The following is a 25961-nucleotide window of genomic DNA, read 5'->3' as shown; positions in this document are numbered from 1 at the left end:
TTTGCATGTAATCCGAGTGACGGCTCGTTTATTAGTGGCTGATGGCTTTTAACATGTGCTGCCAGCCAGACCGGTGGTGACAAAAAAGCTGTTTATTTCCTTAGCCATTATGAAACCAAGCATTAGACGTCACACTGAAGCGCAACGCTGACAGTAGTGGTACTGGATAATAACCCTTCCTCTCTGCTTTCTTGACTCACTTTTAATGAAAACAGAATTATCATCCAGTGAGTCACAGACTATAATGTGATTGACTTGTTTTCCAAGGCGTTTATTGAGTGCATTTTAGTACAATAGTTCTCAGAAAGTTACAGCTTACAAACTCTTGACACGTACTTGTCACAATTTACAAGTGGCAGCTATACAGAAACTGAAGAAAATTAAAAAAAAAAAAAAAAGGGAGACCATTCACACTTCTAAACAATGTACCTGTGCACACATTGATGTCTGTACACACAAATGTGCCTGATATGCAAACAACATACATCCACTCGCTCTCAAACACACAAACAAACCAACAAATAATGACGTGCACACTCACAATCAGCTCCCCCATCCATTGTGTATCACAGAGAGGTTATGACTGCTATACTGGAAAGGTCTCGTTTCATCTTCCTCCTCATTGGCTGGCCACAGCAACTCTTCTTAGTGTTCACTGTGTGTGTGTGTTTGTGTGACTGTGAGGTGTCTGGTGTATACTGTTTTATAAGTGTGTAAATCTTTGAGTTGCCAGTCTGAAAGAGAAGCAAAAAAACAGAATGGAGGAGTTTAATAAGTTTAGTTTTGCAGGGAGTCGTCTCAGGTCATTTTCAGGTGAATTCAGCTTCCACTGTTCTGATCTATAAATGACAGGCATGATTTCAGCTACTAAAAGGATCGTTGGTCACTTCTCAGACAGTTACAGCACCATGAAACATTTAACAAGCTCTGTTCTTGTGTTTTGTATCACTGTGTGATGAATGGCTTCCATATGAAATGGCTTTCAGAGAGGGATGGTGAACCGCCTCCCCATTCATCACACTGGAGTGTCATTACAGTCAGATATTTAGAAAGACAAACAGAGCACATGGGGAGGAAAAAAAAAAAAGAATTACACTGTTGCATAATGAATACATTCTATCATCTCATTCACAGGCTCTTGGGTTGAAAAGCAAATACATGAGACTGAGCTGAATAGAGGACTAATGCATTCAAATTGATTCACTGGCTTCAGTGAGAGGGATTTATGCCAATCTCAAGGAGCATGTGATTATATTTAGGAATACTTTGTAAATCAATGACTTGGAGAATTGAATAGAGAAAGCAATTGATTTTGCCCATGAGGCAAGCCAGCGTGATTACAGTATTTTCCATTACCAAACTAAACCAGAAAAAAAATACCCTAACATTTATATAATGAAAGAGATGTTGCCACATAAACCACACTGCAAGATAAAAGAGACTGATTCACTTCAATGGAGCAACTTTCTGACTTTCATCTAACCATCCCTGCTTCATGCCATGTCTACGCTGCAACCCCACCCTCCTGTAAACTGACTCATCCTCCTCTTTCTGTCACATATGCACACACTCTGCTGGGTCTCAGCCCACTTTCTCTTCATTAGGCATCAGGCTGGAAACCAGACGTGAGAATAACATAACTGAGGCTTCCTCAGTGTGTGTGTGTGTGTGTGTGTGTGTGTGTGTGTGTGTGTGTGTGTGTGTGTGTGTATTTATTTTTTTGATGGTCCCATCAGTCTCCCTCCCCGTAGCTGATCAGATGCCTGTCAGATGGGGGTCTTAGCAGGTGTTTGCACCCCTGCCTGAGCCTACTGGAGCATGGAGCCAACCATTTCTCAGGCCAGCCCCGGCCCAGCCCAGCCCTAGCCACAAGCGGGGACAGCTTGGTTACACCCAGGATAAACGAGCTGGAGATCTGCCAGCCAGCGGGAGTAGCCAGGGAGAGAGGGCAGGACAGACAGAGGAGGAGGAGGAGGAGGTGGATGACTTGAGAGGGGTGAGTATACTTAATAATCTGCTAATGGGCCTGCCATCAATTTCTAATTTTGGATGCAAGGTGGTTAGTACCATCGTCACTCATGTCTCTTCAAATAGAGCCAAAAGGGATTTCAGCAGGGTCACAGCTACTGAATGGAATTGATATAGTAGTAATGATTGTGGGCAGAGACACTTTGCTGCCACGGTTGTATGGCAAAGGAATATTGCCAAAAAGAGCATTCAGGTCAGTTTTCTCTCAGTTTTCGAGGCCGGTATTGTTGGCATTATTTCAACACATCTTGATATGCAAAATATAACAATACCTTTTTATTTCTCAAAACCTGAGTCAAAAATATATGACTAGCGGACGAAAAAAAGTAAGCAAAACCATCAAAAGGACCATCACTTTACACAGTGCAAACAATTAAAAAACAATGTCAAGACAGTCTGATGGCTGATGCACACGACATAGTACAGTCAGCAACAGCAGTGAGTCCCTGGGTCAAATCTAATGCTGGCAAGACCTTCATTGCATGCATTTCTCCTGCTCTTTCCAGTTTTTCTTTTCTCTTTCTACTGTCACTTTCTAATAAAGTCAAAATTGCAAAAACAAATCCTTAAAAAAAAAAAAAAACACTTCCCAGAGTAAGAAGAACCGGTCATCCAGGTGCACTATCCACTACTGTCCTCCAGTTACATTCCAAAACACTGTATGTAATTTCATAGGCTGCCATCCATGACATTATTTGGAAATAATGTAATCATCGTGCAATGAAATGCCACCAGAGTACACTTCCAAAATACCAATTCCTGCAGCCTATAGTAGCCTGTGTGAAACTCTCTCTAGCACAATGACATATGCCCCTAACTTGCCTACTGATAGAGCAACTGCAACCCCCCCCCCCCCACACACACACACACACACACACACACACACACACACACACACACACACACACACACACACACACACACACACACACACACACACACACACACACACACACACACACACACACACACACACACACACACACACACGTGCGCGCTTAGCTACAGCACTCTATGTGAGGCTGGTCTGCGCTGTGAATACTGTGGCCATGAGGGCTGCTTAAGTCTGTGTGTTCATCGAAATGGCATCGAGTGTCTGTTGGCAAACCTCAGCCCAGATGTTCGGTTTCACTGCGTAGAGAAATGATGCTGATTCACTCTGATTTCCAATGCCTTGATTAGCTACTCTCCCGTGCATTTCAAACTTGCAGAAAATCTGGCCTTGGCCAAGATATTTGCAGCACCCACGAGAAACACTAACTGGATTTGCCTAAAAATAAAATCTGCCAGATATAGAGCAATTCGATGTCAAGTTGAGATCCTCGTTTGTGATCTGCAGGTGCTTACCAGAGATTCGGGGCGGCTGAAGAATGGAGCTTCGACTCCCCCTCTCCCCTCTGGATGGTGCTGACCGCTCCCAGCACAAACAACAAACAGGTCAAAAAGAAAATGAAACATAAAACATATCTGTACAAGTAAGTGCTCACCAGCAAGAGACAGCATGTGTACACCCACATTTAACATGATCTCCAGTAAATGGATATTTTGTCAATTATTTTAACTCCTACAGCAATTTTCATACAGATCTACAATACCAATTCTTTGCTCATGTTTCCATTTACATTATGTCCAGTTAAGATTCAGTCAAATGTATCCTTGAGCCCCTGGAACATGGAGATGCACAATCCAGTGGCTGTTGTTCAGTTGTCCAAAGGAAACCAGGGCACCGTAGGAATCTACACATTGCATGTGTCTATCACAATCTAGTCAACATGTCTTTGCCAAAAATGCAAGCAGAAAGTTCTGTACATACATATTCATATATATCACCTTCAATATGAAGGTTTATTATGAAAGATATAATCATATTTAGCAAGAGATAAACATATTTATACTCTCTGAATCTGGGTGGGGCTGGTTCAGAAGTCCTTTGGCGAGGCCTTCCACCCAGGACTCCACAGGTAGTGTTAAAGTTAAAATACAAGTGGGCGGCATCTTGCTATAGTGATAAAGTAAACAAACCAACGGATGGTAAAAGACAAAAATAGAACTAAGCTCTGAATTTTTACCAGTCCATTATACGATACACTTTTTCAAAAATCTTCAAACAAGTAAAAGATGTGAAAGTTGAAAATGGTGCTCCGCTGTACATCCCTGTATACGTCTCTAATTATTTCTACTGGTAGTTTCTTCTTCTTCTTCTGGGGCTTATTTCTCGCCAGGTCAAGGCATCTTCATTGCACACAAAAACGACAGTATGGGTAAAATCACAGGTCACACGTTTCTAAATGTCTCACACTTCGGTTTACAGTTTTAACATCTTCTAGACCAGATAATACAGAAGTACAATATCACTCGTTTTACCACACAGTCTGAAATTTGTGAGATGTTCCCTGTGTCGATGTCGGGTTGTTGGAGTTATTTTGGTTTACAGTGACATGAATGGTAGTTCATAACCACAACAACTGACGTCTGTCTTCCCTTTGCGCTAAATGAAGAAACAGTATCGAGTCTGGACCCTGAACGCCTGGCGCTGATTGCATGAAGAGTGACAGTTGTTAACCACATGATAGTGTTGACCCTGGTCTCCTGTTTTTATGGTAGTGGATTAGATTAAGACAATAGTCTCGACTCTGGCGCGTTCCGATGGATCGGGGGTCATTCGAGGGCTGCTGTTGTTGCCGGTCCTGCGAATGCTGCCCGTTCCGTGGCACAGCGCCCCCTGTAGTCATGCCATAGTTGTAGGCGACTGGCTCATCTGCACCCTCATGGACTGGATATTACTGAGGATCTTCTTCTGGTGACCTGCCAGGGTCACTCCTATTCTCAGCAGGTCCCTGGAGAGAAGACAGGCGCATGGAGAAAGAAATTGAAGAGCGGAAACATATTTTAAGAAACAGATGAAAGGATTTCCATCATATTGAAGATGGAATGGATCATTTGAATATGGAGCGATTATACCAGGGGGGGAAAAAAAAACCCTATCATTTCCTGGTGCATTTACATTCCTAACATCACTATATATGAAAGCCCACTTTCAGGATGGAAAGCTTGTGGCAATGAACAGAAAACACAAATTTACAAAATTAATTCCATCACTTGAGAGAAGACTTAGTAACGCATGTTGCTTTGAATTGCAAAGAGACTGCATAAATGCTACCAAGCCCGGAGCATCCATTTTTAATAAAAAAAAAATGTTAGAATGATTCTACATTTTCACATAAATTTGTAGGCCAAGCAACATTGTTAATTAAAATAAATGAAGTGCAATATTTGCGTCTATTGGCACCACAAGTGCTGTGAGAAACGCTGTCATGACCCAGCACTCCACATAAACAGCAGCAGTGAACAAACACGCCTATTAAAGGAATTTACATCTATATCGACTTTGAAAAACTGTTACCACAAAATGTTTATTACATAATAGTCATAATACTTAAGTAGCACAGATGTACGTACTCTTTGCACAGCGAGTATGTTATTTTCTGACACAATAAGCTGTGTTTGCGTTTCCCACACAAGCTATACTTTGATGCATTCACCGAGCGGCTCCAGTCGCCGGGTGCATTCGTGCTAAAAATACTCGCTCTTGACATCGAGTCTTTTTGTAGAAGTGTGCTCATCAAGTGCCATATGGGTTTGCAACTTTTCATTTGCAGACGAGCAGGCGAACTCACTCTGAGGTCATTTGAGCCACCAGCTGCAGGGAGGTAAAGCCTGAGTTGAGGAAGTTGTCTCTGTATTGGCTCATCTTAATGGCAGCGAGCCAGTCCTCTACAGAACTGAAGGTGTTGAAGTCAGGTATGGATCTGTCCAACAGTGGCTGAGAAGGCCTGGAGGAGAGGGAAAAAGGGCAGAGCGGGGAGGAGGGGGAAAAGATGAGGTATAGAGCAGGTCTTTGATGCAATATTAAGCAAGGAGGGCTATAAAGAGAAGGAGTCACTGTGGTATTGGCGTTTGCGTGGGTGTGTATGAGAGGATGCAGGAGATGGAGAAGGAAAGAGAGGGCTTACTATGTGAATATTGACATCTAGCTATGTCCAAAAATGTTAAAAAAGAACAAAACGTGAAAAAAATATTTGGTATCATGATAAAAAAAACACATCTACTCTTTGCAGCCACTCGCTACCTGGCTGATAATACCCTTACAGTAGAGCACACAATAGTGATTCTTCTCACAGTCAGATATTAGCGAGCTGGTCACAATGAAATTAAAAGTGAACTGAGCGAAACACAGCAGAGACCTTGAAGACAAACATGCTCCACTACGGAAACACAAGCTCAGATGGGGCCGAAAGTTCACCTCCGGCAACGTGGCAGAAACAAAGAAAGCAGCCACAAGAAATGGCTACAGGACCAGTTTCTGAATGACCCCCGGTGGCCCAGTCAAAGCCTGGAAATTGAAATGGAAAATCTGCGGAGAAACCCGACACTCACAGTTCACAGACAGACCACATCCAATTTGGCTGAGCTTGAGAGGTTCTTTGAGGAAGGATGGCAGAAATTGTCCAAAACAAACTGTCCGAAAGCGGCAGAATCATATCCAGTGAGATAAAAACAAATCACTACCAGTGGCGTCTCGTAAAACACAAAAAATAAAATATTTTGAATGTGGTTTATAAATGACATGTTTCAGTATGTTTTTGTTTTTCTAAGAACATGCTCCATCATTATTGGGTAAGAAAGTGAAAGTTTTCTACAGCATGTATGGGTGTTGGATAGGAGGTAAAAAATGTTGGGGCAGGAAAAGTTCAGGTTTGATGCAATCAACAGTAATAAATTCATGTATATTTTATGAGAGGATAAAGAAAAAAAACGAGATTGTGCACACTGGGCTCATTTGTGCAGGCTGTATGTGTAAATACTGCATATATAAACAGATGAAAAGCAGACTTGTGTGTACTTCATGTCAGGACGAATGTGTGTGTTGTGCGAAAAAGTGTTTTACTTACACTGCAGGGATGTTGGCTACAGCTTTGAGGCTGGTGGGGTTACGGATCATCTTGTCCAGGGTGCTGACGATATCGGTGAAGCGGGGTCGTACGTTGCGGTCTTTCTGCCAACAGTCCAGCATCAACTGGTGCAAGGCACTGGGGCAGTCCATGGGTGGCGGTAGACGGTAGTCCTGCTCAATAGCATTAATCACCTAAGGCAGAAGAGGTGGGATGGGTCAGTGCAGTGGTTATATATTCAGAAATTATCGATAATTCGACATTATATAGAGTACTGCACTTAGATCACACAGTAATTGCAACTGATGGCTGTCAAGTATATTTTTCCACCGGCTGCCTGGCTGTCAATAATGTACTTTATTAAAAACTAAATATTAATCGGAGTGAGTTTTCAGCGACTGACGGAAGCATATTCAGTCTGTGACACATTCATCCCTGCCTCCCACACAACATCCCCGCTAACACAGCACCGCCACCCCCGCAGATAGACACACTCCCTCTGGTCACTAAAGCGACAGTTTGCATTCAGGCTGATGCGCCCTTCCTCTTGACTCTAGCCAATCACATGTCACTCCTGGAGGACAGAGTGAGGAAAGCGAGGGAGAAGGAGAGCAGAGGCAGTGTCGCTGTAGAAAAGAGTCGCTGGGGGAAATTGGCAGATTGCATATAATTAACACCGTGAAGAGCAGCCTCTTGACACATGTCTCTTAAAGGCTTCACAGGCTATCCTGGCCTTGTTAGAGAGCTGCTGCAAATAGGAGTTTTAGGTTAGTGAGAGTCGAGTGTTTTGCAAGTTTGAGGCAGATTTGAAACTTTGGCACAAGAGGGGTATCTATAATTCAATGGTTGTGGTCAATTATATTTGCTAGGGATAACGTCTAGTTTACCATAAGTCAAATTTAATATATTATTTTAGAGTAAACATGCTTATCCTGCAGCTACAAAGCAACCCCAGTCACGACAAAGACTAAAGACTCTGTCATCTAATAGACCTTGTGCTCACCGATATCCATATATCCACACTTTCTGTAGATGTAATCTTTTTCTAAAAATGCTAAGTTGCGAGATGAAAGTCTGATGTAGAATCATGTGTAAAAGATACTATCATTAAAAAAGTAGGTGCTGCGAGGCTGGGTTGCCAACTCCACCCTGGAGGTGAATGCAATTCAGCAGAATCTTGACAAATGGTGAATATGGAGAAAAGAAAGTAGAGGGAGGTAAGAGGACGAATGGAGCAAGGAGTTCTATGCAAGACTAAGCAAGAGAGGAGTTTAAACGAAAGTGGTTATGATGTTGGTGTGGGTGTAAGACAGGATGCAAGATGGGGAAGGAAAGTGTGTGCGTTTTAAGTGGGTAAGTGTGTGCATGTGTGTGTGGACTGAGCAGCCGGACATGCTGAGTGGTGCCAGTCCCACCAGGCAGTGTTTGCTGCTGGCCCACTGAGGCAACATCTGCTTGGTTGGACAGTCCTTGTGGAGTGAAGTCCATAGAGGCCTGATGGTTGGCTAGTCGTCTCTCTAAGGGAGCTCAGGGAGAGAGACCTCATAGTATGGGACTATATCCAATGGTTGTGTGTGTTTGTGTTGGTGCCTGTGAGTGTGGACCTTGTCCAAGCGGACATGGGGAACAAAGCAGAGCTCTCAGCAATCATTCATTGCTCTCAAAAGTTGGCCAGGAAGGAAAGGGGGATAGTGTGAGACTGTGCCCATAATAAGTCTGCTTTCAAAGTCAGAGTCAAGGACATCTTCAGCGACGATGCTATGAGATGGGGCTGATAAAAAAAAAAAAAGTGATTTATTACAGCTTCCTCTCTTATGAGTTATCCTTGATTGTGTATCTATGGGGTGAATGCAGTATAACCACATCTGTACGGAAACGGCTGCTCTGTGTAATGAGGCTGTTTACTCCGATTAAAACTTATTTATTTTTACTCCACGGAAGTTGAGAAAAATGATAAAACCCAACTTTTTATGACCTTTTTTAAAAGTCTTCATGAAATGGGCACTTGAACATCCTGAAAAACGCTAAATAAAAAAAAGTCTATCTTCAGTGTTGACACCATCCAAGTTTTTTATTACACCTCCCCGTCCTATCAAATAAAACTGCCTTTCTCTATGATTGACAGCCCAGAAGTCGCTTACTGCCTAATATCCTGCCTCGATATCCTGTCTCAAAAGGAAATGCATTGCATTAAGAAAGTAATTATACAAATTTATGACCTATTGATGTCTACAAGCACTTACATCCTGGTTGGACATGTCCCAGTAAGGCCTCTCTCCAAATGACATCACCTCCCACATGACAATGCCGTAACTCCACACGTCACTGGCCGAGGTGAACTTTCTGTAAGCGATGGCCTCTGGTGCGGTCCACCTCACTGGTATCTTCCCACCCTGAAGGAAAAAAAACAAATGGAATGGAGAGTGAAATGACAAGTTGTAGTACATTAAAGTCAGTTTAGCTACCCTGAACACCACAACACTTTTCGCAGCTGTCCTCCTCTATCCCTCTGATTCTTTATTTCCTCGTTCGCCCAGAGTATCAAACCACCAGCAGCCAAAACATACACAAGATTCCGCCTCCGTCTCAGGAGCTGCTCCCAACAGTCATCGACCGACATTACATTTAGTGTCTCCTCTCCCACAGCTCAGTTTGAATAAAGGAGGATCGGCCTGGGCTTCTGCTCGTACGTTGAGCGCGTCTGCCTGTAATTGGGCTACCTGGGCCTCAGGCATGCCACGCACCCCGTTGATTGAAATTGACAGCCGCGTGTTTAAAATTCCAAACACACACACATACCCACATACAGGCAAAGTTAGGAACATATGCACAGGCACAGAGAGCCATGATGCTGCATGCACACCCACACACATAGACAGACACTAATAAATCCCTGACTGTGCTTCCACCCCTCCACAGCACCTCCTCTTATATCGGAGTTGAGCTTGCTCGCAGTTTAATAATGCCAATTAGCTGAACCTGAGCATTTGCAGATAAGCCGTTACTGGAAACAAACCCAGGAGAAACCTACACAACCCACCCTGTTCGATGGGCGCATTCTGAAAGAGTGAGACAGGAGTCAAACAGAGAGGAGTATAAGGTTCAGAAAATAGTTGTTTAAGGTGCTTCAATAATGCAGGCTTATGCTTAAAATGCTAGGCAAGAGCAATCATTTACAGGTTTACTTCTGGAGAAGCATGCACACTTGTGTATTTTTCTTATTATGCAATACAGGTCAGTGTTTTGTGGTGCTGCAGAGGTGGAGAGGCTGACCTTTATAATAAGCACCTCTTTAGGGTTTGACTTTGCACAGGTTGCTGACCCCGAAGAGAGTTTTAACATCTGACCCTGAGTGGAGGCTGCTGTCAAGACGCACTGCAAGATGCAGAAGCAACACTTTCTCACCGAGAACATTAGCAGGCACAGAAAAAAATACATGAGGCCTTGAAGGAATTAGGCAGTGGTGCAGTGTGTGGTAGTGTGAGACTGTGACAGACACAGAAAATGAGAGAACAAGACTGAAGTACAGAGAGGAAGCGATCAATAGTTGAATAAAGGCTATATAAGCCCCGCTGACTTCAGTGCTTTTCTCATATCTCACTAGTTCATATCAGAATCGTTTCATCTAAACTGAGACCCCAGAACACTTTCTCTTGCCCTTTTCCTTTGTCTGAGGGCAATGAAGCTACACAGACACAAGAAAAACATCTTCCCTGTGACAAAATATAAAATGACCAATCTCCTTATTCTTTGTCTGTCACGCTCTAAGGGGCAATGCTTCATGTCAATTATTTTGTCTGGCTGAACATACATAAAATGAAAAATGAAGAAACAAACGCAGAATAACGTAGACAGAAAAAAAAAAACAGCTGCTCCAAGCAAAAGGCCGCCTATTACATCCTCTTTGTCATTACTTGCTTACTCCTCGCTTTGTACATCTGGTCTCATGCCCCGGGACCCTGTTGGGATATGAGCTGAGTGTCGCTGGAATGGCCTGAGCAAAGACACAAGCTTCACAAGAAGCTCCCCGTGTGCCTCCAATGAGACAGACTTTAGTAATAACATTTCCAAGGCGAGTGAGTCAGAGGCAGCTATGCAAACCCTTCGTAATTACTGCTGTGGGCCAGTGATAGCTCTGCCAAAACCCTGCTTTAATAACATGAAGTGCTGAACAGCTCATGCATACAGGGAAGGAGGCAAAAATATAATAAAAAGCAATGGAGCTTTTTTTTTTCTCAGTCGAAAATAGCACGGGGAATGAGTGGGGTGGGGGGGTCGCAGAAATGATGATGGGAATTAAAATGGACCTAATGTCAACACAAAAGCACAAGTGCTGCGCAAAGCCTTGGAGCACGGGGAGAGCTTTTTGGATATGGTATATTGTGCTGGATACTGAAAAAAGGAACAAGCTGCTTTCTGTTTGCCTTGAAGTGAAATATTGCCCCCGAAGCAGAATTTACACGCTCTTATTATCTTGGACAGTTAACTCAGGATCTGTGTAGACGAGCCAGAGTACGAGCACAGCCACTGCAGCCGCACAACGTATAGGCCTTGAGAGCAGTAAGCTTTAATGATATTGAGGAGTGATACTTTACAAAACCCTCTCTTGGTAATAAATAAAACAGAGGACACGCAGTGCATGATTTTCAAGCGATATTGGGGAGGGTCTATTTTCTGGTTGACAAGTTTTGGCACTATGAAGAAAAAGGGAGCGCTCCTGAGGGCATGGAAATGTGGGGAAAAAACGCACCACAAAGACACCTTAACATTTTTTTTTCCTTTTTATTTATTTGCAAAACTTGGTGATGTCAGAGCATTTTTCTTTGAAGCTACTTCCCACTCAATGCTTGTGGACAACACTTGCAACCACACAGAATTCCCACCTTGTGCAGAAAACCGAGCTGTCATTCCTTCCGTCACCAAAGTGGGATTACAGTACGTGACTGGTTGCACCTGGTTGTGGCCGCCTGTGACAGGTTGTGACAGGTTGTGACGCGTCTGAAGTGTGTCTGTAAAACGGAGATGTGCTGGGACTGTCAGGTGAAGAGGTATCGTGGTGAAACAAGCGTGTTCCGACGACAGCCAGTTCAAGATGAAGGATAAACATTTGGTGGTCAGGTAATGCGTGTACTTACTGGTGTCTGTTATGCTCCCTTGGCTCGGTACTGTGCATGTGTGTGTCGACACTGATGCACATAGCTGGGATATGAAACACCTGTCATGTCTTTGCAGCAGCTTGAGCTATGAATCCACCAATGTGCCAGATAACTTCATGTACACTGTCACTGACAGAATGAAGTAAAATCTAGAACACATATACCTGTCACAGCACAATGAGCAGTCATCACTGACACGCAGCAACATCCTAGATAATCTTAGTGTAATTGGGAGAAAAAAGAAAAAAAAAAAAAGAGTCCAGCATTTCATCGTGTTTTGACTCAGCCTTATCACTCCGCAGAAGCTATTTAGAGATTCCAAATAAACTTTCTCCTTCATCTAGAAGTCAAATATGTAGATCTCACTCTCCCTGTATTTTTTCTTTTCCACTCCCCCGTTCTCACTTCTCCGTGCCTTTAGTCCTCCAACTTCACTAATCCATTTCCAAACAATGCACACTCAAATGGACTTGAGCACATTTACTTAGGCTGTGGAGAGTGCTCCATCAACATCGTTTTAATGAAATCCTGAGAGCAACAATCTGCCCTGGATGTCTGCCCAAACAGAATGAGAAAGAGAGTGAAGGAATGGGAAGAGAGAGAGAGAGAGACAGAGAGGAAGAGTGACACGGAGGTATGGGGAGGAAAATAGAACAAGGGGGAAAAAAGGGGGAAAGAAAGTGGGTTGGTGACAGATGTTGGTTTCTCAGACACCCATGGGAATGTCTAGTAGAGAAGGACACAGGCCTTTTCACCAATCCAAAAATTTGAAGGAAACAATTTTCAGAGATTTTGTTGAAGTGTTCCAAAGATCTCAAGCAATCTGACTCTCAGCGAGGAACTTTGTTTTTAGACTTAATCACCAAATTAATTCTGAGATGTCTCTGTATGGCATGGGAAGATAACAGAGAGGAGTGAAAAATATCACACCCAGAATAGTCTCCTTTAATTGCTATACTTCAGAAAATTTTTTGATTAAGACGAAAAGAGTAGCTTCATGTTTCCAGGAACCTTCTGTCCATTCCTTCTGTACCATTCTGATCCTATTCCAAAAAAAAAAAATGTTGCAAAAAGAACTGAAATCCAGTCAGGCTTTACCACTTTACTCCTCAGTAGAGCAAGAAGGAAAAAAAACAAATTGTACTATTTTAGTAATTTTTTAAGTTTCATGGTAAAGTTTTCGTTCATTTATACATTTTAACTTAAAACAAAGAAACCACAGAAATCCCAATAATCATAGTGTAAATAAATAATAACTTAATTATTCCTTAATTTTAAAATGTATATACACACAGATCAATTTTGTACTGTTTCAGCACTTTAATTCCTTTATTTTCCAGTTCAGCTTTAACTAATGGATTCCAGAGTTATCTTTGTCACACACAGCTGATAAAAATCACTTAGTGACAGCTGTTCTGCAAGCAAGCAAAATCAAAGCTTGCACACAAAACATGCCGCCTTCACAGCCTTTTCTCAGTCTGAAATCAAGAATCCATTGCTACAAAACATCTCAAAGAAGATCCTTCTGTGTCAAAACCTTGACTATCCCTGATTTGTCTTTAAGGCTGCTGGCAAGGTATCTATAAAGGCCTCTGAGAACAATATGAAAAAAAACATTTGTCATGTCACAGATTTTATTTTGAAAGTTTAAAACAAACATTCTTATGTTGAAGTTGCTGCTTTGATCAATAAGCAAATTCAATCTCCTTGGTGTGATTCTGCAGTCTGTAATGGAAAGCTTTTATGGACACACAGGTTCACCAACAGACAAGGTTTGTCTTTCACCGATTTGCTGAGGAGGATTTAGTGAGCAGGACACGCTTCATTGTGAATCCTGCTCGGATGCAAATGCAGTCAAACAGCCACAGATGGCCAATCAATGCCCACCTTATAGTGACTCTGGCAAACATGACAGAAGGTATAAATCACGCTAGAACGCTTTGGATGGCTGCTCCCTCTTTGATGCAGAGAGTCAGTATGGATCATGCATCTTTATTGTTTCCAGAATGTGTACCACCTCTATATTCACATTTACTTCCATTCAGCCACTGAATATCTTAATTAGTTTCAAATACAAAACCAAGAAATGAAAAACAAACCAGCAGAGCAGAGTGGAATATTCAGGATTTCGTTACGTGCGACTGGTTCCATTCCAAGTAGCAGAGCCGGCTGCTTGGCAAGACACTGAGGTGGGAAGTCAGTTGGGGATCAGGCTTGTCACCGCACCGGTGACTCATATTGTTGGGGGTGAAGAGGTACGGGATCCGTGCAGGAAAGCGTGAACCTCTCAAAATGCTCCTCCAGATGAAATAAGTACTTACACGCTCTCCACAAGCAAAGTAAGGGAGCAGGAAATGACAAGGTGGGACCAGCAATTAAATCATGGAGAAATAGAGGGAGGAAGTGTGCATTTAAAATTTGAAGCATGAGAAAAAAAAATCGAAAAGAAAGCACCTTTGTCTGCATTTGGCCTGGACCATATGGACACGATCCCATTTCGGTGCTTGTTTACTCAGAGACTCTGTCCCCTTAACTCCTAATGCATAAATATTTCACCACAAGTTGAATAGACAAGCCCAAAAAAAAAAAAAAAGTGCATCGGCCTGAAGCCAGTGAGAGTGGGAAAGGATGCAAATAGAAAATAGACAAATGACAGAAACAACAGCGCTGTCCACATAGTGTGAGCACTGGAGCGGAGCTGAGAGAATGTCACTCAGGTCACAGGGATTTGACGGATGAGCTTTGTTTCTGGCTCTGTGTGACCTCGCCTTTCAACCTCCCTCGGCCCAATGACAAGCACACACACACACACACACACACACACACACACACACACACACACACACACACACACACACACACACACACACACACACACACACACACACACACACACACACACACACACACACACACACACACACACACACACACACACACACACGCAGAGAAAGACACCTGGGGGACATTTACTGTAGGTGTGGACCCAGGAACACGGCACAGACACACACCTCTAAACACATACCCTCCCACTTAGTCACAACATACAGTATACATTGCGTGACATGCAAGCCAGTGACAGCCTTTCCACATCAACAGCTGAGGCACAAGCAGAAATTCCTGACCCATACCTGCCCTCCCCAATGCTGCCCTGTGGGCATGAACCCTCAGTAGAAAGGGTAACACCACTTGTCTAAGTTGTTATTGGCTTGACATGCTATACTTGCACACCAGATTTAGGAAACATGTCCACACACACACACACACACACATACATATGCCTCCTATCCACCACTTGTACTCTTATCTTTGCCACAAACTGTGCATTGAACCCCAGTGACCGTGCCGCGATCTTTGCCTCTCACTCCTCCACGAACACAGAATAGTGCATGACCCATCATCACCAACAACCGTCATTCATCACTTCTACCCTGAGTATGTAATTACGATGCACCTTTATGTTGCTCCAGGAAAACCCTTCAAATGAAAAAGAAGTGGGCAGCTGGAGAAAAAAGGAGAAAAAGAAAAGATGAATGGATGCAAGGAGCAATACCTCCTTTGATAGATGGATCGGTGAATGAAGAGAGTAGTGTGAAAGCTTTCCTGGTTTGTTCAAAAATCAATCTGCTCCTCCAGCAGGTAAGCAGGGTCACTCCCATCCCACCACTAAGGGTTACTTTTTAAGTCATGCAGCCAACTGTATGATCAAGCAGTGAGGCAAATGCAAACGCAAGAAAGCCAAGCCTGTAATGAAACACACAGCCTTTTTAAAGTCTTTAAATTAATTATCGCATATCACCTTAGCAAGACCAGTGCAGTTCAAGTATTGTCCTATGAGCTTAATTAATCATGACTTTGGTGAGCAGCCAACAGAGAGGGAGGACAGCCTCCTTCTGTCTGAAACTCCACAACATTGCTCCAGAGCGAACCCACATCCGGGGTTAACACAATTACCAGCATGTCCTCCCAACCATACATCCAGCATCACACCACAGGCTCTGTAATTGGTGTGTCTAGAATTGCAGGCAAAAATTAGAAAAGCAGTGGAGGGAAAGAGGTGATTAATTTGCTGGAGGAGGAGGTCGGTGGCGATGTAAATCACTACCTGTCAGTGCAATTTAATTTCCCCCCCGATTCCATCGGCCTTGTCTGCGATGCCAGCCTTGCTCACTGATTGGTTAGCATCAGGTCATAACCAAAGGGGTCATGGATTGAAGGACATGAACCATGCATGGTTTAATTACAAAATAGAACCCTGTACGACCTTTACAGGACCTAAGGACCCCAACTTCCCCCCAGTGATTGTTGGGTTTATGCTGTATGCATGTTTCCCAGAGTACAAGGTGTGCCGGATCAGGAGGACATAAAAGTCTGTGTCAACATCAGCAAAGTCTTTATAAACTGCCCACAAACTTACCGGGCATATTGATAGAATAAGCCTCTCAGTGGGTGGTGGGATGTAAACAAAAATGCTCTCTTGATTTTTACAACAAAAATAGTTAGCAAGCTGAAGATTTCATCTGTAAGCTTATGATAATGACGCAGTGCTCGGTATGAAAGTGAAGCGCAGCCAAAGCTTTGATGTGCTTGTTTTAAAATCTCTATCAGTGAAAAACACACCATCGAAAAATCTGAGTGTGTTACCATCAAAACAGTTCCCCAGGTTCAGACTTCAAAAATCACCTGCTTTGTGAAGTCTCCAGATAATGCCCTCGAGCAGACTTTGGAGAGTTTGCATTAAACAACATCAAAATGCCAACCGCAATCTATAATCCAATCCCCACCTTGTACACCCTGTGTTATTACCAGGCTCACCGGCGCCGACAACAGAGGTGCTGCTCCTCTTTGTTGCAAAAATAATATCCATTCAGCAAGATTTAGCCACAGGGGTCAAGGATACAAATGAAGCTATTATTGGGGAGCAATTAGCTTTCAGTCACACCAATGTAAACTCCTGTCTCCACTGGCTGCTATGGCACTGATACTGTTCACACCTGGGCAACCACCTCCTGTCAACTGGTAGCTTACCTTGCAATCACTCTACAGCCTACAGTGTATGTATGCATATAATTTATAATAACATTTAAGCAGTCTCTACTTAAGCTCAGCCACAAAAGGAGAAATGAAACTCAAAACTACATTTAGTGTTTCATATTATTGTTTTGCTACTTTGCTACTTTCCTTTCATACCTGGGTAGCACTGACTCATAAGCTATTTGACTGCAAGCTTTTGATCTCAGGTTTTGCATGTGATGAAATACCTCTGAAGCTGGTCCTAAAATAGGCTCCTTTTTATAGCATAATATATTCAGATTGTATTCATATTTATTCATAATATATACTGTTCTACTACAAAGCTGTACATTCACATTGTATACAATGAATAATTTGCAGAAAGAGACCCCCCCCAGGCGGTTTTACGAAACAAGTGAAAAGCTCTGTTCTCAGGTAACAATGTTATGAAGGGCTGGGTAGGGCCACTGGAGGCTGTCAACCCAAAATAAGAAGTGGATAGGTGAAATAAAGGACATGGCTCCAGGAAATAAAAGGTAAAACAAAAAGCAATGCAAAAAGAGCATGGTTATTTCAAATCTGGTCTAACCTACTTATAGGTTAAATAAAACAATACCATGCTCTTTGTCCTGCCAATTTTACCTGCAGAGCCCATTATAGTTTACTAAATGCAGCCAGCAACACACTGTGTATGAGCAGTAAAAATAACTAATTTACAGCAAATTCTTAAAGCAGAGTCCATGAGTTGACACACATACATGAATCCAAGCACATGCAAACACACGTGCTCACGCAGGCCTGTGCATGTACACACCGTTGCTTTAACACTCAGACACTCACATAAACCCACACACACACAACCCGAGGCATGTCAGGATTCCTAATGACCTGCACCGTGTGTTTGCGAGGGTGTAAAAGTGTGTTTTGAATTAGGAAGAGGAGAGGCAGAAGATGAACTAACGATGGCTGCTAATAATTACAGATCTGTAGCGTGGAGGAGTTAATGAGGAGCCAAAGCCTCCCATGATGCCCCAGTAATAATGAATGAGGAGTGAAAGAGAGGAGGGAGGGAAAGCGAGGGGTGGGAGATGTCAGTTTGAGAGGCTGCAATGCCCTTTGGTTTCTCTGCACTCTGGGCATGCCAACGAGAGAGGAGCCTTCCCAGAGGAGGCTTGTCTCCACACTAATGAAGATGTGACAGACCTCCGGTCCGTGACTTGCAGAGTATTGGGTAGAGGAGGAAGGAGGATGAGGAAGAAGAGAGTGACAGCTCATATAAAATGAAAGGCACTGAAAAGGTGAAAGGTTTCTAAGACCTTCAAAAAGAATGAGACGGCGTCAGCGTCAAAACTTATTAGACTGATAGGTGACGTTTTCCAGTTGCTGTATGTCAGTAAAAAAACAGTTTGGATGCAGAATTATATACAGATGCCCACTAAATGAATGCAGGAGATTACCTCGGGAATTCATGCAAAATAAAAGACAAGCATAACAAGTACTCACCAGAGAGCTGGTATAACTGGGATCAGAGGTGTCGTCCTGTAAGTAGCGAGATAGGCCGAAGTCAGACACTTTACACACCAAGTTGCTGTTGACGAGAATGTTCCGTGCAGCCAGGTCACGATGGACGTAGTTCATCTCTGAGAGGTATTTCATCCCTGCTGAGATCCCACGCATCATTCCCACCAACTGGATCACTGTGAACTGACCGTCATTTTGCTGGAAGACAGGAAAACGAATGAAAACGGTTATTAAGATGTTATCTTTGCCATGATTAACATAAATCTGCATAACTGAAGAACGGAGAGAGTTCAGCTAATCCTAACATAGCCGCCTTAGTCTTAATGAACAAATTATGTTGGTTCTTCATTGAGTCACAGACACTGTATTGACTAAAAATTTTCAGGCTCGTTATAATTTCTACTGTTCGAATCTGATTGTCTATAAAGAAATATCAGTGCAAAAATAAATTACATTTTTGTACAATTTTCTGATGTATTATACAGGCTACATGTAGTCTTCACAAATTCAGTTGGCATCAAGGCTTCTCAGTGAGATTCTCTTCCTCTTCCTTGAATTTAGAAAAACCTTGCAGTTAATAATTATTATCCAGCCAGAGGTTACATGTGTATGGGAGACATGGGGACCAGAGATGTTGTCATACCTACACCTACATAAATGACAAAAATCTCTGAGGCAATTATTTTCTCTTATTGTGAGTTCGAGCTTATTTTTCCTTTTAATTGCTTGTGGGGAATTGTTTGTTGATTACCCTTTGCCGTCACAAAATCAACACAGCAAGTTTTTTTCTTGCATTTCTAATCCTCTTAATGTCCAGAGGAAGAGTATACTTATATTAAATGAGCAAAATGGATTCCTGAAGCCAATCTCGCTCATTGCAGATGTTAAAACACTGTTGCATTCAGGCATGCAGGCATCCATCTCTTTAGCATCCACGTTTGGTGCTCCTGCCCCTGTGTGAATGCTCTGAAGAGCAAGCTTTGAACCCCCGAAACACAGTAACAAATAAGAGGGTAAGAGAGATCGATGGAAACACAAGTCGGATGTGGCGGTTAGCAAAGCCAACTTCAAAGAGCCCATTTAAACCCACCCTAGATCAAAGTGGAAGAGAACACCAATCCATGAGATTGAAGGAGGAAAAAAAAAAGCGAGCTGAATATTGATTAAGCTCAATGTCCGCTCAATCATGACTATAAAAGAAAGAGTGAAGAGTCCATTAATAGCTCCAGGCCTTATAGAGAAATTAAGGTCTGATAAGGCCAGCTAGTGTGGAAATTTTCAAATTAAGAATGATTGAAATCATATACATTGTCATGAAACAAATCCTCCATTGGCACCGGGCAGATTAAGAAGACTCATTCCAATTTGTATTAGGAGTGATTCTTGGCACCCGCTCCTTTTTCTGTGATCGCTTAACAATTTACTTCCAATTTGCTTCTCAGTCTCATAATGCTAAGTTTTTATTCAACCCCCACATATGACTTTGGATGTAACTGTTGCAACTTATTGAACAAAAAAAAAAAAAAATCACTCACCCTGAGGAAGGAGTCCAGAGCACCGTTCTCCATAAACTCGGTGACGATCATGACAGGACGGCTCTTCGTGACTACACCCTCCAGACGGATAATGTTTGGGTGGTCGAACTGGCCCATGATTGATGCCTCGGACAGGAAGTCCCGCCTCTGCTTCTCAACATAGCCGGCCTTCAGGGTCTTGATGGCCACATAGATCTCCCTCTTACCAGGCAGCTTCAAGCGACCTTTGTACACCTCCCCAAATTCACCTAGTTGCACAGGTGTACAGTGTTTTTACTTTAAAAAAAAAAAAAAAACGACTTTTGTCCACTCAGACATGATCAGCAAAAAAGCTTAATAGAACTGATAAGATCTAAATCTCTATTTATTTGCCCAAGTCTCTTCTAGAGATAACAGTGTGTCTCTTTTGACTCACAGCAGTAATCTGTCCTAAAAGACTGCCAAGTGTCTTCATATTCCCCAATCAAAGAATAAGGGGTAAGCGCTATCTGGTAAATATCTGGAACCCATTTGATTAATTATCACCTTGGTGTCGTGCAGAGACACCACACAGTGAAATCAACAAAAACGGAAATCTTTAATTAGTTAGTCCCCCTGCATCCTTACTCCCATCCTATCGCTGTCACTTCCTCACACCTAGCTTGCTGAGCAGGCCAGTGTTCAGGAGCTATTCCAGGCTCGGTTGTATTACCAGGGGTATTTTAGCCTCTGTATGATCCAACACATATGGTGTCAGCATGTCCTCCTGGCTGTAAAAAAAAAAGATGTGTCTGGTCTAAAGCAAAGGGACATGTTCAAGACATGTGGACTTACTAAAGATGAAGTCATTTAAGCCTCAAGTCGCTCAGAATTTACTTCAAAGCAATCGGCCCCTAATTACCTGTTAGTCATTTTAATAGACATTTTAACAGTGCACAAGAGAACAAGGGCTGAAAACAAAATGTCTCTACCTATTTTACATGTAAAGTAATTGAAAAAGGGATGATGCAAGGTAGAACATGTTCAGAGCAACACCAACAGGATCCTAAAAACAGAGCACAGGGGATAGGCTGAAAGGCTTGAGTTATTTCTAATGCCATTAAGTCCCTTGGTAGCTGGCCTATATACTGCTAGTGCACTTGACACAGGCCCCTGACATGTTCCTATTTGATGTGGCTGCCGAAAGGGCTGGGCTTTGTGACCTTGAACAGATTCAGGCTAAACTTGTTTGTACACAGAAATAAAACAAAAAAAAACCTTAGCAATCCACATTCACACTGTGCACAGAAACCACTCAAAAGTGCACACACGAGCACAGGTTGTTTTGTAAAACCTACCTGCACCGATGACCTCTTCTATTTTGACAGTGGAGACGTCGATCTCCTTGGCGAATTCTCGCACAGCTTCGTTGGGGTCCTCATAGGTGAACGGGTCAATGTAGATCTTCATTCCCGGGGAGCCTGAGAAGTGGGTCGGGCAGCCCAGTGGGGAGGGGCAATTAGACATGTCGGCTCGCAAAGAGAGTTCTAGAACAACCAAAGTGCTCAGTAAGCTTCCCAGAAGAAGAGACTGTTTTTTTTTCTTGCTTTGGGTAATGTCTTGCATTAATGGGTGATGAATGCAATTGCCCTTCAAGTTATAGCTTAAATCACAGTGTGACACAGTATTACTTACAATCACTACAAGCTCTTAACAGGGGCAAATGATGATACCTCAATTTGCTCTATAGTCCTCATCAGACACAGGCCAGAGCACAACAATATGTAAATGAAAATTAACGTCTAATGCACGCATTAAATACTGTAGGTGCATGATTACAGAAGAGCCTCGGTAACGAGTATAGACAGATGACAAAATGGCTGTTTGATGATTCAGTACTTGGAAGGAGGAAACGGACCAGAAAGAAACATATACACGGAGAGAAAGATTAAGGGATAGAGGGACAGAGGAGAACATATAGCAAGGGTAAATGTAGGCTGTTTTTTTTTTCCTTTATCCCTTACCCTAGCAGTATCTTCTCTTTGATAGTGGTAGAACCAATTTTCCTGCAGCCTTTTCCCTATAGGAGCTCATAAAGAGATAAAACCACTATGCTATCAACTAGCTCTTTATGCCTTTCTGCAATAGGTAAGCTTAGTTCACATGCTTCAGATGTGTGCAAACAGTGCACCGATTTTCTGCGTCGACGGGCTTGGTTGGGGGGGGACACTTGTAAACAAATTCAATGTTCTGCCACAAGACGGGCAGCGAGCAACCAGACGTCAAATCATCACTTCCACAGTGACACCCAAGGGCATCCCTTTTTCTCAGAGCTGTTTATTCAAAAGCTTGGCAGCCATGATTGGAATAAGCCCATCTCCATCAAGTCAATTTGTGCCTAGTCATTTTCATAAGCCACACAGAGGGAGGAGAGAGGTCTCCAGAGACAGAAGTCCTGGGATCAAGGTGCCTCACCTTGCTCTTGACTAGAAGCTGAATCTAGTTACCACACTAATTGCCTTGAACCCTGGCTGTGTGAGTGTAATTGCTCATTAGAGATTCCATACAGACTAGATTCAAGTTAATCCATCAGAGGGTTTACAGCTTTGCATTCCATAAAGTCATTCTATTTACAAGTGTCGCCAAGCTGCTCACTCAGCAGCACCTCTGGGTGGGACTCTGTGGGGAGCATACCAGTATGCAGCACATGAGGAGACATACACTCAATGTCTCAAGCTCACATACCTCCAAATAAACATACACCCATGCCTTTCTAATTCAGAGTCCAGAGCCCACTTTCATGTATAATTTAAAATCCAAACAGTTTATCTCCCTCCATCCCTCCGGTGCAGCTCTGGTTAACTGGACTCATCTTTTTATGGCCACTGGATAAAAAAAATAGATTCCTGCTTTAATATTTCATAGGCTCTTCATCTGAGTGTATGAAGCAAATGTATCCAAACTTCAGTTCTATTTTTAGCCAGTGTATAAAACAACAACTCTGTTGGGAGAGATTGCACAGTCGCTACAATGACTCATGGGCATAGATAACACGCATCATAATTCTATACCTCCTTCAAAGACACATATTGCACTTCAATGGGAAAACTGATGAATTCTTTAATTTATTGGATTTAGGTTAGATATCATAAAAACACTGGTCTATGGCACAATTGACCAAATAAGAGTATTTAGTTGACCACAGTTATATCTTCCCATTTACTTCACTACACTTAACCATGTTGTTTTCACCAATGTCCGACATTTACCCTGCTATTAGTCTGCCCTGCTCATTCACTGAGCGACCCTAATGTATCCACAAATCAACTGCACTGCAGTAATGCTTACATTAATCTATTACTGGCAATGGCTGCAATCAAATTACTGGTCTTCCTACACAGAATTTACATATTGCCTACAGACAAACGGCAATGTCTGGGAATGAAACTGAAGCTCCATAAATGCTCGTCTTTTTAAGTAAAAGGGACTCTTTCTTACATTAGGCCTTCACCAAGGAAACATCATTTCCTTTAATTGTTTTTGCCCAACAACATTTGTAATTTAGCAATACCAGTATAAGGCAACTATATGTTTTATGTGATTATGCACTTAAATGAAATTAACATAAACAACTGCAGGACACCATATCCCTATAGTGAATTCATTCTCATTTGATGTCGGTCTAAGATGCACGCTAATCTATTCTGTGGCTCTGAATATAATGAGTTGAGTTTCCTTCCTAAACACAAACTAATTATCCATCGTTTGATGTCAGAAAATCATTTGTCAGACACACAGTGTGGCTTATTAGTATGGAAATCACAGAAGGGATCTAAATATTGTATGGGATTAACAGTCACATTGACAAAGACAGTGAAATGTTTGTGTGGGCTTATCAGGCATGTGGTGCCTTCTGCAACTCTTTTGTTTTTCAAAAGTAAAAATCTGATCAGTGATGACGTGTTTGACTTATTTTTGGATTCTAAAATATGATCATGTTTAGGATGATGAAGGGCAATTACAAATGTCACGACAATCTGCAGATGCTTAGCGTTTCTGCTTAAGCTTGAGAATCCACATGTATGAATGCAATATGCAGTGGCAAGAAAAAAACTGAAGTCTAAACATATTTGGCATCTAACAAAAACTAGCTCTGTTAAATGGGTTTCCAGTCCCATTCTGGTTAAGTATGAGCACCAGATGCTGAAGCACAGGCAACATCTGCAACTACAAAGCACCAATCAGAGTTTGAACAGTAGTGATTTGAAATGCGTTCGTGGTCATATGCAAAGAGACTTTGTGCATAAACAAAACATGCAGCACTTAGAAATTTCTGATAATTAAGTCATGTTGGCCAATCGTGGATGTGAGGAAAAAGTTAAAAGGGAATGAATGCACTGAGGAAAATGTGTGAATGCTCTGATGCCCTGAGGTTTCTGTAATACAGTAGATTCAGACAGTATTCCAGCAGTAAATAGACTCCTGCTTGAATATCCAGATTAATCTAGAACCTATTTGAAGTCCAATTGTGGCAAACTGGGCACAGTTTAAAAAGGCACACACCTGCGTATATAAGATCCTACAATTCACACTGAATGTCTAAGGAACCCTATGTAGACCTCTGCAATAAAACTGTGGTAAGGCACAGGCCAGGACAAAGGTGTAAAACCATTTCTAAAGCTCTGAGTGCTCCCAGAAGCACAGTGGCCTTAATAATTGTGAAATGGAAGAAATTTGGAAGAACCATGACTCTTCCTAGTGCTGCCTGTCAGGCAAAACTGAGTAACCAAGTGAGAAGGTTATTAGTCGGGGAGGTGACCATGACCCCCACAGTCATTCAGGCAGAACTTCAGAGGTTCTCTGCAGAGATGGTAGAACCTGTTGGTGGGAAGACCACGTCACGAGCACGCCATCAATCATGTTCTTCTTGGTAGAGATGCTGTGCAGAAGCTACGGTGCGAAAAGCATTTGGCTGCTTCGGTTTGCCAAATTATATTTCAGGGACTCTAAGAACATAAGGGAAAAGATTCTAAGGTCTGATGACAAAAATTCTTTGGGCAGAACTTCAAGCAATATGTCTGGCAAACACCAAACACTCTGGCAAATACCATCTCCCTGGTGAAGGATGGCAGTATCAGGATCAACCTATGGGTGTGCTTCTCTGTGAAAGTGACAGGCACTGGCCAGATATGAAGGAAAGAAAAAACACTACCAAGTACATGGAGGTCATTGAAGAAAACTTGCTACAGAGTGCTGTGACTTGAGAAGAGGGTGATGGTTCACCCTTAAGCATGATAATTATTTAAACCACACATTCAAGACAATACTGCAGACATTTTGCAATTTTGTCTTTGATCAGACCAGCCAAAGCCCAGACTTTAACCCCATACAACATCTGTGGGGTGACCTGAAAATGACAGTTCACAGATGTTTCCTATCCAATCTGACAGCGTCTGAGAGGATCTGCCAAGAAGAATGGGATAAACTGCCGAAATCCAGGTTTGTAAAGCTTGTAGAGACTTAACCTCAAAGACCTGAAGCTGTAGTTTCTGCCAAAAAGGCTTCTCTGAAGAACTGAATTTAACGTTTGAATACCTAAACGAATGAAAAGTTTCAGTTTATCTTTTTTGTTTAGCATGCAAATTGTAAAACAGTCTGAATACTTTCTGAATCCACTGACTGAGGTCATGAGCACTTGTCATCCTGATGATGCACTGGACAGCTAAAATGAACAACAAGAAGTGACCCGTAGCCTTGATGCACTTCAAACTACAGAAGCATATCTGATATATACTCTG

At 42.4% G+C, this 25961-nt stretch overlaps 1 protein-coding gene across 2 annotated transcripts in view; it reads right to left on the bottom strand.

The window, feature by feature from the left end:
• Nucleotides 1-250: 250 nt before the first annotated feature.
• Nucleotides 251-25961, bottom strand: part of LOC110951754 (ephrin type-B receptor 1-B) — a 162967-nt gene continuing 137256 nt past the window's right edge. Inside the window, exons 10-17 of one of the 2 annotated variants that reach the window (XM_022194981.2) lie at nt 21522-21710; nt 20206-20453; nt 18653-18868; nt 9224-9373; nt 6981-7174; nt 5706-5861; nt 3376-4865; nt 251-734 (exon numbers count right to left, since the gene is read on the bottom strand). In XM_022194981.2, the coding sequence (XP_022050673.2) occupies nt 4757-4865; nt 5706-5861; nt 6981-7174; nt 9224-9373; nt 18653-18868; nt 20206-20453; nt 21522-21710 (1262 nt within the window). In that variant the 3' untranslated portion in view covers nt 251-734; nt 3376-4756. The remainder of the gene's footprint in view (nt 735-3375; nt 4866-5705; nt 5862-6980; nt 7175-9223; nt 9374-18652; nt 18869-20205; nt 20454-21521; nt 21711-25961) is intronic. The other variant, XM_022194982.2, reaches the window with a different exon arrangement.

This window comes from Acanthochromis polyacanthus, chromosome 9 (genome assembly GCF_021347895.1).
Source record: "Acanthochromis polyacanthus isolate Apoly-LR-REF ecotype Palm Island chromosome 9, KAUST_Apoly_ChrSc, whole genome shotgun sequence".
In the NCBI taxonomy this organism is placed as follows: domain Eukaryota; kingdom Metazoa; phylum Chordata; class Actinopteri; family Pomacentridae; genus Acanthochromis; species Acanthochromis polyacanthus.
Note: the sequence above shows the minus strand (reverse complement) of the source record. Positions and strands in the feature narration are given on the sequence as shown.